This window comes from Propithecus coquereli, unplaced genomic scaffold (genome assembly GCF_000956105.1).
Source record: "Propithecus coquereli isolate 6110/MARCELLA unplaced genomic scaffold, Pcoq_1.0 Scaffold120, whole genome shotgun sequence".
In the NCBI taxonomy this organism is placed as follows: Eukaryota; Metazoa; Chordata; class Mammalia; order Primates; family Indriidae; genus Propithecus; species Propithecus coquereli.
This window is the reverse complement of record NW_012136081.1, coordinates 2,938,404-2,952,470: the sequence shown is the minus strand read 5'-3', so window position 1 is coordinate 2,952,470 and position 14,067 is coordinate 2,938,404. Positions and strand designations below refer to the sequence as shown.

The window sequence follows — 14,067 nt, the reverse complement described above, 5'->3', positions numbered from 1 at the left end:
GGGTTCCCGCAGTGACCTTGGCCAGCGAGAGACTTTCTTCACACCAGTTCACCCTTCGGAGACTGTTTCCTCCACCAGGAAAATGGGGCAGGTGGCCCTGTCTGGTCTGTATTGCAGGGTACTTTTGCCCCGTCCGGTCTACACTGCCGGGTACATTTGCCCCATCTGGTCTACATCGCAGGGTCCTTTTGATAATTACATGAAAGGGTGAGTGGGGTGGAAACTGGGAAGCTCTGTTCAAACCTGAGCTGCTGTTTTAACAGTCGCTCCTCCCACAACCCTGGCGGGGCGATCGGGGCAAGTATTTCTCATCTCATGCTACAGAAGCTCAGAGAGGGTGCGTGATTTACTTAAGGCTCGTCAGCATAACTCCTGTCACCATGCATCCTGCACAGTCTGCGCTGGCCACCTGCCCTGGGACGCGCCAGGGTCATGCTCCCTAATTTGGGCTGGCCCCGGCACCTCATCCTGCCCTCTGTGCTCTCCTACGTGGACCCATTGTTCAGACCCCAGCTCTCGGCTGGCTGGTCTCTAATCCTCCCCAGGGGCTGAGTTAGCTGTGGTTGGGGACTGCCCAGGGACAGTTACCCATGTAGAGGGGCCCGGGCACACCCCGGGTTCTGCACGGCCTGAAGCAGAGGTCCTCACCCTGCTGCGTTTCAGACCCTCCTGAAGACATTTCACAAAATACCACGTGGCACACCCACTTTCAGGGAGGCTTTGCAAGAATCTCGAGGATCAATATCACTTGAGGAAAGAACATCTTGCCTCGGAAAGGCCCGAGACCACAGAGTCAGTGGCCATTTCTGCTGAGTCCTGTGAGTCCTCATACTGAGTCATCAAACCTGGGGCTGGTCTTGGGGCCCCCCAACACACCTCCCAAGGGGACTGTTTGCATTCCAGGGTAAAGACAAGGTCTCTTTCTTTCTCTGCAGAGGGTGGGAGGGGCCGACGTCCCAGTCTCCCTAAAAAAACTTTCGGCATCAGGATTTGGGGTTTCCTCCCCTGAGACACACCCTGGCCACATAGCCAGGTGACATCTGGCTCTCACCGCACTGCCACCTGGGGACTGGGCTGTGGAACCGGTGCCGAGGTGTTGTTGTGGCTGCTGCATGAGCTTGAAAGTAGCATCTCAGACCCCTCAGAGTTTCTGACTTCACAGCTCCCTTGCTGGCCTCTGGCAGCCTAATGGCTTAACCGTCCCCAGCCCAGACCTCTCTCCTGAACCCCGGACTCCAGGACCAGCTGCACCGCGCCCCCGACATCCCTACAGCGTGTCTGATAGGTCTCTCAAACCCAGCACTTCCAAACTGGACTCCTGATCTTCCCAAACCTCTTCCAGCTGCAGCCTTTGCATCTCAGCTCCTTCCTTTCGTTGCTCAAAGCAAAAACCTGCTCCTTCTTCACTTCTCTCTCCCCAGTTCCATTTAGCAGGGAGCCTGGTGGCTCCATGTTATGGGGCGAATTCTGTCCTCCCAAAGTCAACTCATATGTTGAAGTTCTGATCCCCAAGACCTCAGAATGTGACTGTATTTGGAGACAGGGCCTTTAAAGAGGTAATGATGTTAAAACCAGGTCATTAGGGTGAGTCCTTAACCAACATGACTGCTGTTCTTACAAGAAGAGGAAATTTGGACACAGATGCGCATGGAGGAAGACCAGGTGAAGACACCAGGAGAAGACGGCCGTATGCAAGCCACCTGACGAGGGAGGGACAGGGACACCAAGCTCTCCTAAGCACACTTAGTGTCATACCCACCCTAGTGCTCCAGGTGGCTGTGGGACAGGAGAAGAGCACGCCAGACCCATCACAGCTATCAGCAGCGCCAACGCGGACCATTTATATCCCAGTGCGCTGCTCCCCGCTGCTACTGCCGTCACCCACATCCCGCCAGCCGCGCAGGGACTGAGAACCCGCCTACACATCCAGCCCCCTGCTGCCACCACTAGCTTCAGGGAAAGCCACATGAAGGCCCAAGAATGGCCCTCCAGGACCCCCTAACCCCAGTGCCATGTAAGCTGCTCTGGGGGGGGCCTAAAAACAAGGACTCTCAGCCCACTGCTGCCACCACCGGGGCCCAAAGAGTAGCTCAGCTGGTATCTAAGACCCCAGCAAAACTTCCCCACCACCTTGACTACAAATCCTACCCTAAGCCACTCGAGAGATCACAGACAACGATGACCCTGGGTGCTGCTGAAGAAATCACATGAAGATCACAATACCAGATGCACCAAAAGTCGAAACCAAAGTTTCCTATTGAATCAACAATATATATACATCTTCAGGAAAAAATTCTCTCCTCCGGAAGTAATTTCAAAAAATTGGAAGACGTGATTGCTATACCAGATGCACAGATATCAACAGAAGGACACAGGAAACGTGAACATGCAAGGAAATACGACACCACCAAAGGACAATAGCAATTGTGCAGCAACAGGTCCCAATCCGAACGAGCTCCCCAAAATGCAGGATGAAGCATTCAACATACCGATTATAAAGAAGCTCAGTAGATGCAAGAGAAATCTGAAAACTAATACAAAGACATTGAAAAATGAATTCAGGGGCCGGGCACGGTGGCTCACGCCTGTGATCCTAGCACTCTGGGAGGCCGAGGCGGGTGGATCGCTCGAGGTCAGGAGTTCGAGACCAGCCTGAGCAAGAGCGAGACCTCATCTCTACTAAAAAAATAGAAAGAGGGCCGGGCGCGGTGGCTCACATCTGTAATCCTAGCACTCTGGGAGGCCGAGGCGGGTGGATCGCTCGAGGTCAGGAGTTCGAGACCAGCCTGAGCAAGAGCGAGACCTCATCTCTACTAAAAAAATAGAAAGAGGGCCGGGCGCGGTGGCTCACGTCTGTAATCCTAGCACTCTGGGAGGCCGAGGCGGGTGGATCGCTCGAGGTCAGGAGTTCGAGACCAGCCTGAGCAAGAGCGAGACCCCGTCTCTACTAAAAATGGAAAGAAATTATCTGGACAGCTAAAAATATATATATATATATATAAAAAATTAGCCGGGCATGGTGGCGCATGCCTGTAGTCCCAGCTACTCAGGAGGCTGAGGCAGGAGGATCTCTTGAGCCCAGGAGTTTGAGGTTGCTGTGAGCTAGGCTGACGCCACGACACTCTAGCCTGGGTAACAGAGCAAGACTTTGTCTCAAAAAAAAAAAAGAAAAATGAATTCAGGATATGGATGAGACATTTACAAAGGAGATAGATATCATCTTAAAAAAAACCCTAACAACAATAAGAAAAAAAGAATGAAAAAGAATGAACAAAGTCTTTGAGACTTCTTGGTCTACATAAATTACAAATTATCAATATTCCCGAGGGGGAAGAGTGATTAAAAAGTTTAGAAAAGCTATTTAAGGAAATAATCAATGAAAACTTCCCAAACATAGCAAGAGATTTAGATATCTCAAAACAGAAGGCCCAGTAATTTCCAGGGAAATATAGTGAAGAAAGGACATCACCATGGCATATGATATTCAGGACATCTAAAGTCAAAGTGAAAGAGGGAATTTTTAAATTAACAAGACAAAATGTTATAAAGGGAAACCCATCAGACTCACAGACACTTCACCTCAGAAAGTTTACAGGCCTCAAGAAAATGGGATGGCATTTTCAAAGTGCTGAAAGAAAAACCGGTAAGCCAGGGATTTTATATCCTGACAGAATGAGCTTCACAAATGAGGGAGAAATAAAGTCTTCCCCAGACAAGTGTGAACTAAAATAAAATTTTAAGGTTCACCCCCCACCAGCTGACTAAATGGACCCCCTCGTGGCCAAAGGAATATCCTAAAACTAAATTGCCTGCCAGGAGGAAGGTCAGACATGCCTTATCATGCCCCCCTCCCTTCTTGGGGACATCCTTTGTAACCCATTAACAAGCCCGTCTTTTTCTTTTGCTGGAAATTCCTTCCTAAGGAGGCCAGATGAGTCATGCCTACAAATGATAAAATATCAGTAAACAGGTTTTTCATGACGTTGTTTATTTCCCAACCTGATTCTGGTATAACATCATGTAACAGATAAAAGACCCTCAAACATTCCTTTCAGCTGATTCCTGGTCTTTTGGACAAAACCTAACTCTTTCAGCCAATGGTCAACTAATGAATCCCTAAATCCACCTATGATTTGTAAGCCCCCGCTTTGAGATGTCCCGCCTTTTTGGGCCAAACCAATGTATGCCTCCCATGCATTGATTTAGGACTTTACCTGTAACCCCTGTCTCTCTGAAATGTATAAAACCAAACTGTAACCCAGCCACACTGAGTCTACTGCTCAAGACCTCTTGGGCATGGCTCCGGGTCATGGTCCTCGAATTTGGCTCAGAGTAAATCACTTTAAAATTATTTTACAGAGTTTGGTCTTTTCTCCGTTGACACAAGCAAACACTGAGGGAATTCATCACCCCCAGTGCAGCCATGCAGGAAATGCTCGAAGAGGTCCACATTCACCAGCAAGAAAACACAGGAAAACGTAAAACTCACAGGTCTTATAAAACAATCACTCTGAAAGGGAAGAAAAGGACTCAAACGGCAACATGACAGAATTTCATCAAACCACAAAGACAAAAAGACAGAAAAATACTGCTCACAAGAGCAAAAATAGAAAAAAAGAAAGAAAGAAAGAAAGGATTGATGAAACAACTGGAAAACAATTAACAATATGACAGGAATAAAGACTCACGCGTCAATATTAACCTTGAATGTAAATGGGTTAAGTGCTCCATTTAAAAGTATAGACTGGTAGAATGGATCAAAAAAATCCACCAACTACATGCAGCTTACAAGAAACTCCCCTTACCTGTAAAAACACAGCCTGAAAGTAAAGGGTGGAAAAAGATATTCCACACCAACAAGAACCAAAAAGCAGGAGTAGCTGCCCTTATATCAGATAAACAGACTTTACATCAAAAGCAGTAAAAAAAAGAAAGAAAAACAGAGAAGGTCATTATGTAATGATAAAGGCATCGGTTCAGCAAGAGGATATAACAACCCTAAATACAAATGCACCCAGCGTCGGAGGACCCAGATTCGCAAGACAGAAATTACCAGATGGAAAGAGAAAGACCAACAACAAGACAGTAATACGTTGGGGAGGTGGGGCTGGGAGGGTGGATGACGGGCAGTGGCTCGGTGGGTACAATGTGCACTGCTCCGGTGACGGGCGCACTGGGGGCCCCAACTTCCCCGTGGCGCAATATACCAATGCCGCAAAGTTGCACTTGGACCCCAGGAACACATACTGATGAAAAATGAATGAAAAAATTTTTAAATGACATAAAGATAAAGCATCGATGTTTCTGCATTTGCATGTAAGAAATCATTAGCCTTTCCATTAGAGAAAATACCTAGTTTTTAAAGATTATAGTCATCTCAATCTCAGTTAAACTATGTTTAGTATGTAAGTGCTGCATGAACAGTGCGAGAAGGAAAGTGAAAGTGAAAATCTCAACTCGGGTATACAAGCCGTTTCCTCCTTAAGCAGCAGAGCGCCAGACCCTGCCTGGATGTCCAGATGGCTTCGGTAAGTCCCCGGGAACTTTCCCTGCTGACTCTGCGGAGGGTGGGCAGCTCCCGCTTGTCAAGGCCTCAGTCTGGCTTCCTGGCCTTGGGCACACTGAACTCCAGAGCTTATCTTTAGATAAGCTTTCACGGAAAGCTGTATTTGTCTTTTAAAATCCACCTATCCTGCTGGACCCTGGCCCGGGGGTCTCCGGGCAGTGGGCCTCCTCTCCGTGTGTGGCACAGTGGGGGGAGCCCAGGGCCTCGGTGTGGGAGGCAGACTCATGGGTTCCAGGGGCTGTGCCTGCCGGAGTGGGAGGCCTGTTCATCAGAGGCAGCTGGGGGAGAAGCCGGAGTGTGGGCACGTGGGGTCCCCGGTCTTGGGCAGGGAACAAATCCCCACGATGTCTGCCTCGGCTGCTGACTGGGGCTCTGACCTTATCAGCCCCAAACACTTCTTTCTCCTCTTTCCTCCATGGCATTTGTCCTGCCTTAAAGGTGCATTCTAATGTCAGCGTTCTGAACTCTGAAACCCGCCCCGCCGGGCTTGCATCAGCGCAGATGTGCAGATTGGCAGGAGCTGCAGGCAGAGCTGGCTGAGTTCCATGGTGTGCAGCCCACTCAGGCTCTTCGTAGAAATGAAGGGATTCGGGGAAGGATCCTGCAAACGCCAGAGGGGGCGTCCACTCCCCAGCATCCCCTGACTCTGGGAGGGTCTTCATTCCTGCCACAGCAAATCAGGGCTCTGTTAACCTGAGACCATTTCCTTATTCACGCGGGGGCTGAGGCTCACATTTCATTAGCCACCAGCTGCTGGTGACAGAGCTTGACCTTGTTATTGGATATTTGGCATTAGAATTAAAAGTCCACTGGTTATGCCCAGACAGAGACCATCTCTCTTGGCCCTGCGGGGCACCGGCTGATGTGCCTGCCTATGGCTGCCGCAGAGGAGGAGCTGGGCAGGCGGCTGTCGCCACCGAGCCAGGTTCATTGCCCGCTGCCCAAAGGGAAGCCAATGCTGAGACAGCAGGACAAAGAGTTAAATCCCACATAGCGCGGAGCAGGGAGGAATGTCTGGAATCCACCTCCCTGAGAATTGGGAAGACAGGGGGTTTTTTTTTTTTTTTTTTTTAAGACAGAGTCTCACTGTGTTGCCCGGGCTAGAGTGCCGTGGTGTCATCCTAGCTCACAGCAACCTCAAACTCCTGGGCTCAAGCAATCCTTCTTCCTCAGCCTCCCAAGTAGCTGGGACTACAGGCATGTGCCACCATGCCCAATTAATTTCTTTCTATTTTTAGTAGAGACGGGGTCTCGCTCTTGCTCAGGCTGGTTTCGAACTCCTGAGCTCAAACAATCCACCCTCCTCGGCCTTCCAGAAAGCTAGGATTACAGGCGTGAGCCACCATGCCCGGCCAGAAAGACAGGGTTTTAAAGGTAGTTTGGCAGGCAAAGGATTAGGCGATTGGGTTCGCTAATTGGCTGGGTTGGGGCAGAACCATCCGGTCTGGGCCTGGGCGGGTTAGCCAATCCACTGGAATGCAGGCCCTGGGGGATACCTGAAAAACTATCTTCAGGTTCCTTATCTACGGAGAAAGCCTCGAGTCTTTATGACCACCAGGTATGTGGCTTCAGAAGTGGCAATCATGGAGAAGCAAGCAAGGGGACAGTGGCTAATCACTAATATTATTTTTAGCTAGGCCCTTGCCTAGTTCTCCCCTTGCACCCCTTTATTTGTAAAGGGCGGTTTCGCTTGCTGGCTGTGCTGAGACCCCATCCCTCTTCCTTGTCTGTTTCCTCTGCCCACTCCCCAGCCAGGCCCTTTGCTGGACCCTGGAGATGCCGGGAGGGAGGGGAGCGCACACAGCATCCTGCCCGCGTGGAACGCACAGCCCAGGCCCAGGGAACGGCAGCACGGCCTGATCCTGCAGGGAGAGGGGGAGGTCCTGGGGTTCTGGGGTCCAGGGAGGGGCAGCTGAGCCAGGCTGGGGCCATCCTGGAAGCCCCTCAGGTGTGGGATGTCTGGGAGGAGAGGAGGAGTGGGAGTGGGGAAGGGGTGGGGACAGAGAGACCCCTAGATGTGAGGGCAGCAGAGTCCAGAGCCAGTGCGGGGGTGGGTGGCCCAGTGGCTCAGTCAGCCTTGGGGGCAGAGCCCACGGAAGGCGAGGAGGGTGACGGAGGCCGGTCAGGAAGGGCCTGTAGCTGCCCGCAGGGTGTGTCCTGCACCCTGAGTCCAGAGGAAGGTCATGGCCAGAGGTGCCCAGGGGAGGCCTCCATGGGTCCTGGGCTGGATGTAGAGTGGCAGGGATGGGAGGCAGGGCCGGTCAGGGGCCATGGGGGTCACGGAGGCAGGGAGGGGGTTGCCCAGCCAAATCAGTGCTGGGAGATGGACCAGGAAACAACCAGGAGAAACTTCTGGAGTTTGCGCTGGTTGGAAGAGGGCAAAGGTGGGCTGAGCCCTGGTCTCTGCTGGCATGAGGATTGGGGAAGTTTGTCATCCACAGAGGACAGGCACAAAGAGGGAGAAAGCTGGGAAATCCTCCAATCCTTAGGTCAGTGCCTGGAGAGGACAAAGAGGGAGGAAGGCGGGGCCGGTCGGGAGGCAGGGGAGGAGTGAGCAGAGGAGCCCACCTCGGCCTCCCTCGGCTGAGTGTTCTCTGTTCTCGGGCAAGTCCCTCCACTTCTCTTATCTAGTTTCCCCATGGGTGCGATGGCACGGCGCTGCCCAACCCGGGCCTGTTGAGAGGGTGCAGTGATCGCAGGACGAGTGCCCAGCAGAGGCTGCCCTGTGAGTGCAGCTGCCCCTCGGGGCTGGGAGCCAGGGGCTCCACAAGACCCCACCCTAAGGCTCAGGCCCCATCAGGGTGCTGTCATCCGCATCTCACAGGTCGTCATCTCCAAGGCATGGGTGTCCCGAGGCTGGATGGGCGCAGGGTGTGAGGAGGAGGTCTCTCTTGGGGACAAGCACCCGGCAGGAGGAGACATGAGACGCTGAAGGCAGCCTGTGAACAGCAGAGAGCTTGAGCCTGGCCTTCCCAGTGCTGCTCCCACCTCCGCGAAGGCGCTTGTACGTGCAGGGCTCGTGTCAGCCTGCTCCGGAGCACGTGCACCAGGCGCCCGTGCATGCGCACCTGCACCCTCAGCCTGCGCGCGTGCACACACATACACACACACTCACACTCACACACACACACATTCCACACTCGCCCAGACGAACCTCCTCCCTGCCATCCACGAGGTCACTGTCCAGGCTTCCAGCTCCCTGTGCCCCACTGAGGGGAGCCTCTAAAAGTGACCGCAGGGCTGAGGGTCTCACAGGGGACAGGAGCTCTTTCTCCCCAGGGTCTCACCAGGTGACGCCATCAGTAAGGGGTTCCCGGGCCAGGCTGCAGCCCCCCAGCCAAGGGCTGTGCTGGTGCCTAGAAGGCCGGCTGCACCGTCTCTGGTTTTTATGTTGCAGTCACGCCAAGAGCCCAAGCCTGGAGACCTGATCGAGATTTTTCGCATTGGCTATCAGCACTGGGCCATCTATGTGGGCGACGGTTACGTGGTCCATCTGGCTCCTCCAAGTAAGGACTATTGAAAATGTAATGTTCAAAATACTTGTTCATAAGACACTGAGAACCACTGAAAGAGAGTTGAGCGAGGAACACTCGAGTTGGGAGACACATTCTCCATGGAGAATGCTAGAGGAGATCGTGTAGATGTACGTCCCCTGGGTGCCCTACATCCCAGAGGTCCCGGCAGAGCAGGGAAGAGGCCACCGCCCCCCACAGGGAGGCTGGGCTGCTGCGGCACTCGGGTCTGTGCAGCTCACAGCCAGGTCCCCTGGTGTGCAGAGTCTGATAGGGCTCTGAAGGTCTACGGTCCTAAAGAAGGTTTCTCATACAGAACTGTGTTGCTCCACGCTGTCCTTTGTGCCACACAGTTTCACAGAACAAGGTGTCTTCACATTATGTACTTTAGGTTCCTTAACAGAAGCAGTTCCCACAGGTTTACACGTTTTTAAAAATTGTCATATAAATGCACAGTGAGCACAAGTCGATTTATTTAACTCATTAACGAGAGAACCAACAAGATGACAAAGCCAGCTGAAAGGAGATTGCAGGAAATAGGTGTGTGGATAGTCGATGGGCGGGAAGGACAGGATGCTGGAATGAGACTGACAAATTAGATGCCCACTGGGTTCCTCCAGAGCAATGCCACCGTAGCTTTTAATGCTCTCTTTTTGCTAAGCATTTGCATTGCACCTGGACAGAAATCACTGTCATCAGTATCAGAACAATACATCTGCATCTTGGCAGTTTTCTACAACCTATCAGCTTCCTTGGCAGAGTTGATAAAAAAGTCTGAATTGACGATAAATAGCAAACCAAGTCCACTTAATCCAGACAGCCCGTGACAGTGAGGACACATGGTCCCTCTTGTGCCTAACTCCCAGGGTGTGGACTGTTTTCCTAAGACAACTTTCTTAAGAGGGTGCAAAGTGCAAACATCACCCTAGAGATTAGAAATGGGAGGACTGGAGAAAACATGCCTAACCCTTGTGCTCACTCGCTACTGTCTCTTCTAGTAAAGATAAAAATAACTCCCGCACTCGCGATGCAATGGAATTTGGACCACTGGTTATTAGCTCTTCTGTGCCCCTGTCCATGTGCCTAGCACTGTGTCAGGTCATGGGACAGAGGAATCTTCTGCGAAGGATTCCCGAAGTTTCTGCTCAGTGGGACAGAAGCAGTCTGCAGTTACCCTAGACTTTCACTACCAGGACTTCTCACAGCACACAAAAGTCTGCTAATGGCTCTCTGGCCCAGTATTGCCTGTTACATGGAGATCATAATGCTTCCCTTGAAAGTTAAAAAGGAGATTAAATTAGGTGATATATGAAAAGAGCACAGTGTAGTCACTGAAACACAGGGGGTGCCAAAGCAAATGGGATCTTTTTTGTTTGTTTGTTTGTTTGTTTTTTTGAGACAGAATCTCACTCTGTTGCCTGGACTAGAGTGCTGTGGCATTAGCCTAGCTCACAGCAACCTCAAACTCCTGGGCTCAAGCGATCCTCCTGCCTCAGCCTCCCAAGTAGCTGGGACTACAGGCACGTGCTACCCTGCCTGGCTAATTTTTTCTATTTTTAGTTGTTTGGCTAATTTCTTTCTATTTATAGTAGAGACGGGGGTCTCGCTCTTGCTCAGGCTGGTCTCGAACTCCTGAGCTCAAGCAATCCTCCAGCCTCGGCCTCCCAGAGTGCTAGGATTACAGGCGTGAGCCACCGCGCCCGACCGAATGGGATCTTTTTGAAACACCCAGGGACACAGAGTTGAACAAGGAACAAATACGCTTCACCGTCCTTCTTTATAACGGAGAAAATTTTCAAATACCTAAATGACTGATAATAGGGCATTGGCCAATAAATACATGATGTCCGTGCCCAGAGCGGAATAGTGGCAGCCATTGCTACCCGTGACACTCACGGACTGGAACAAACATTCACACGTATGAAACAAGAGCAGCTCGGTGACTCTTGCAAACACGTGTGAAAGGTCCACACCGACAGTTCCAGAGTGGCTTCCTCTCCCCCTCCTGGCCTCGCGCCCGTCGGCCCCCACCCCCACCCGCCCTGCGGCCCCCAGTGAGAGTGTCTCTGCTTGCAGGTGAGTACCCCGGGGCTGGTAGCTCCAGCGCCTTCTCCGTCCTGAGCAGCAGGGCGGTGGTGAAACTGGAGCGCCTGGAGGACGTGGTGGCGGGCTGTCGCTACCAGGTCAACAACCACCGGGACAGCACGAGCAGACCACGGCCTGTGCAGGACATCATCAAATCTGCGAGGGAGATGGTGGGCGAGGAAATGGAGTATAGTATTGTGAGCAAGAACTGTGAGCACTTTGTCACCAATTTGAGATACGGCAAGCCCTGCTGCAGGCAGGTGAGGCGGTCTCTGGATGGTCCCTGTCCTGGGGGAGGTCTGCCTGGGGCGGGGCTGACTGGGCTGTGCAGCCAGAGGGGAGCATCTCTGTGAAGGACGCAAATGCAGCCCCGCCAGAGCTTTCCCGTGCACAGAGAGGGCGTGGGTCAAGGACCTCTGGGGCCTTGGCCAGCTCTGCCGGGATCCTTCCCCTCAAGACCCAGGCTGAAAACAGCTCCTGCAGCCCTGGGGTCATCAGGACAGTCTGGGCCACCGCAGGACTAGGACAGGTCCCCCGTACTCCTGAAGAGCACTCAGGCCCAGGAAGCTCAGGGCCTCTGGGCCTCCATGAGAGCTCAGGGTCTTTGTCCATGAGGTCTGGGCACAGCTTCCACCCCGTGTCCCCTCACAGTCTTCCGGGTTTGTTGCCCCCAAACACACAGTGAATTAGTGACAGAACCAGATCAAATCCGGGCGCAGTGGCTCACTCTGTGATCCTAGCCCTCTGGGAGGCCAAGGCTGCAGTATCGCTTGAAGCCAGGAGTTCACAACCAGCCTGAGCAAGGGTGAGACTCTGTCTCTTCAAAAAATAGAAAAAAAGTAGCCGGGCATCGTGGTGCACACCTGTAGTCCCAGCTACTCGGGAAGTTGATACAGGAGGGTCGCTTGAGCCCAGGAGTTGGAGATTACAGTGAGCTATGATGACACCACTGCACTGTAGCCTGGGTGACAGAGTGAGACCCTATCTCAAAAAAACAAAACCCCACCATCCCTTTCTAGAGTCTCTGCCTGTGTCTTGACCCCGCAGCACCTCTGGGCCCTGGGCTGCATGGTTGCACGGATGGGGGCTGGCAGCGGGGGAGCAGGTTTGCGGCAGGGAATCGGGAGTCTGGTGTGTCTGTGATGTGTGAGGTTCCCCGTGAGATGTCCGGCGGAGATGAGGAGCAGAGCTGGGGCTCGGGCTGAGGTGGGGCTGGGGATGGAGGTTTCCCACCTGCACTTGTGAGCAGGGCACAGAGACCCCAAGAGCACTGCCTCCCAATGTCCCCTCTCAGCTTCGGCCACAGCCCCACCACCACCCCGCGCAAGGAGGTAGCTCAGCGAGAATCTAGACCCCATGCGGGCCCAGTCTGGACCCTGGAGCTCTGACCCCAGGAAACCAGGCACGAACCCTCGTCCCTGCCCACTCACCCAGGAAACTCTCTCCAAAGGATCCCATCAGCCCCTTGTCAGGACAAGCCCACCACTAAGAAGTAGTCACATCCCGGAAAACGGAGTCCCTGGGGACACAGCCAGCAGCCTCCCCTGGGAGAGGACTCAGGGCTGGCCCCTGGGAGGGAAGAGGAGAAGAGAGGCCAGGCCGCAGGAGAGGGCAGGGGACAGAGGAGAGAGAGAGGAGTTCCAGGCCCTGGGAGAGAGAAAGAGCCAGCCTGGGCGTTCTGTGGCGTCTCAGCAAGAGCTGCTTGCTTTGCAGGTGGAAAGAGCCAAGCATCACGTGGTGGGAGGAGGCAGTGCCATCTTGCTGGGAGTGCTGACTGTGGCTGGGTACACCATTTTCAATAGGAGACGCCAAAACCAGTGACAGCCTGGAGCAGCCACAGAATCCATGCTAGAAGCAGCTGTGGAGGTCCCCGGGAGAGGGACGCGACATCACTCTCTGTGTCATACTCTCTCTAGTTCCTTTCCTCTCTCACTGTCCCCCTCTCATGGGCTAAAGGATGGTCTCACTGTCACAAAACTCAAGAATCAATAAACGTGCCTACCTGTCCCTTCAGAAGGGACTTCTACTATGTTTTTGCAGACTTCTGAACCTGAAAGCAGGATCCTAAGTAACATTGGTTGAACACCGGTTGAGTAGTTCTAGCAATTTCTACCTGTGTGACCTTGGAGAAAGCACTTGACTCTCAGAGACTCAGTTTCCTCATCTCCAAGATGGGGTAACGACCCGCCTCAGGTGACGTCGGAGCATCACATGCGACGGTGCATACGGGACACCCAGCGCCACGTCTGTGCACGGCAGGTGCTCAGTGAATTGACCGCATCATTTTACACAGATGTCACATCGGCACAGTTGCACGTCGTTAATCTCACTCTCAGGAGGCGAGGAAACCCTTAATTAGCTCCTAGTGTGGTCACATCATGTGGTCCTCGCCTCCCCTCACAACACCCACGCATCTCCCGACATCTTTCCAATGACCCCCTCCTGCGGACCTTCCTGTTGAGAAAGTTTGTTTTTCCTCAACTCAAAGGTCTAGTCCTCCCCGACCTGTGACTACCAGATGGAGTGCTACTCTCTTTCCACACCCAAACTGCCTCTGAGTTACGTGCTGAGAATTAGCCACCCCTGAATATCTCTCCATCACCTCCGGCTTGCCCGGGACTGGTCCCAGAGGTGCCCAGGTCCCCATGTTTTTGTACTTCCTCATTCCGGCCGCTGCCACCAATGACCCTACTGAACGGCCACCGCGTTTGACCATTGTCTGGGGCGGTCAGCAGTCACCACCACTATGGCTTCAGGAGTGGGAACATCGTCGTCCCCTATATTTTCCCACACCCGAGAAAGCTGGTCGGTCCCTTAATTCCCCAGCACAGTAGAAACAAAACTTCCCTGGAAGCTCAGAGCTATCAGAAGATTGAAGAACAAAGAGAACAGCTTTAATTGCTA

At 52.8% G+C, this 14,067-nt stretch overlaps 1 protein-coding gene across 2 annotated transcripts; it reads left to right on the top strand.

The window, feature by feature from the left end:
- Positions 1-5,492: 5,492 nt before the first annotated feature.
- RARRES3 (retinoic acid receptor responder (tazarotene induced) 3) lies at positions 5,493-13,176 on the top strand. Of its 2 annotated transcripts, XM_012665346.1 has the most exons (5): positions 5,495-5,528; positions 6,005-6,114; positions 8,964-9,072; positions 11,155-11,423; positions 12,877-13,176. In XM_012665346.1, exons 2-5 carry the CDS (start codon positions 6,112-6,114, stop codon positions 12,982-12,984), a joined length of 489 nt encoding a protein of 162 aa, XP_012520800.1. In that variant the 5' UTR covers positions 5,495-5,528; positions 6,005-6,111; the 3' UTR covers positions 12,985-13,176. The 2 variants fall into 2 exon arrangements, with proteins under 2 accessions (XP_012520799.1, XP_012520800.1); XM_012665345.1 differs by lacking the exon at positions 6,005-6,114 and having other exon boundaries at positions 5,493-5,528.
- Positions 13,177-14,067: the final 891 nt, after the last annotated feature.

Coding starts and splice junctions, on each gene's coding strand:
- RARRES3 (XM_012665345.1), top strand. Junction 9,073..11,154: donor GGTCCATCTGGCTCCTCCAA/GTAAGGACTATT, acceptor CTCTGCTTGCAG/GTGAGTACCCCGGGGCTGGT. Junction 11,424..12,876: donor GCAAGCCCTGCTGCAGGCAG/GTGAGGCGGTCT, acceptor CTTGCTTTGCAG/GTGGAAAGAGCCAAGCATCA.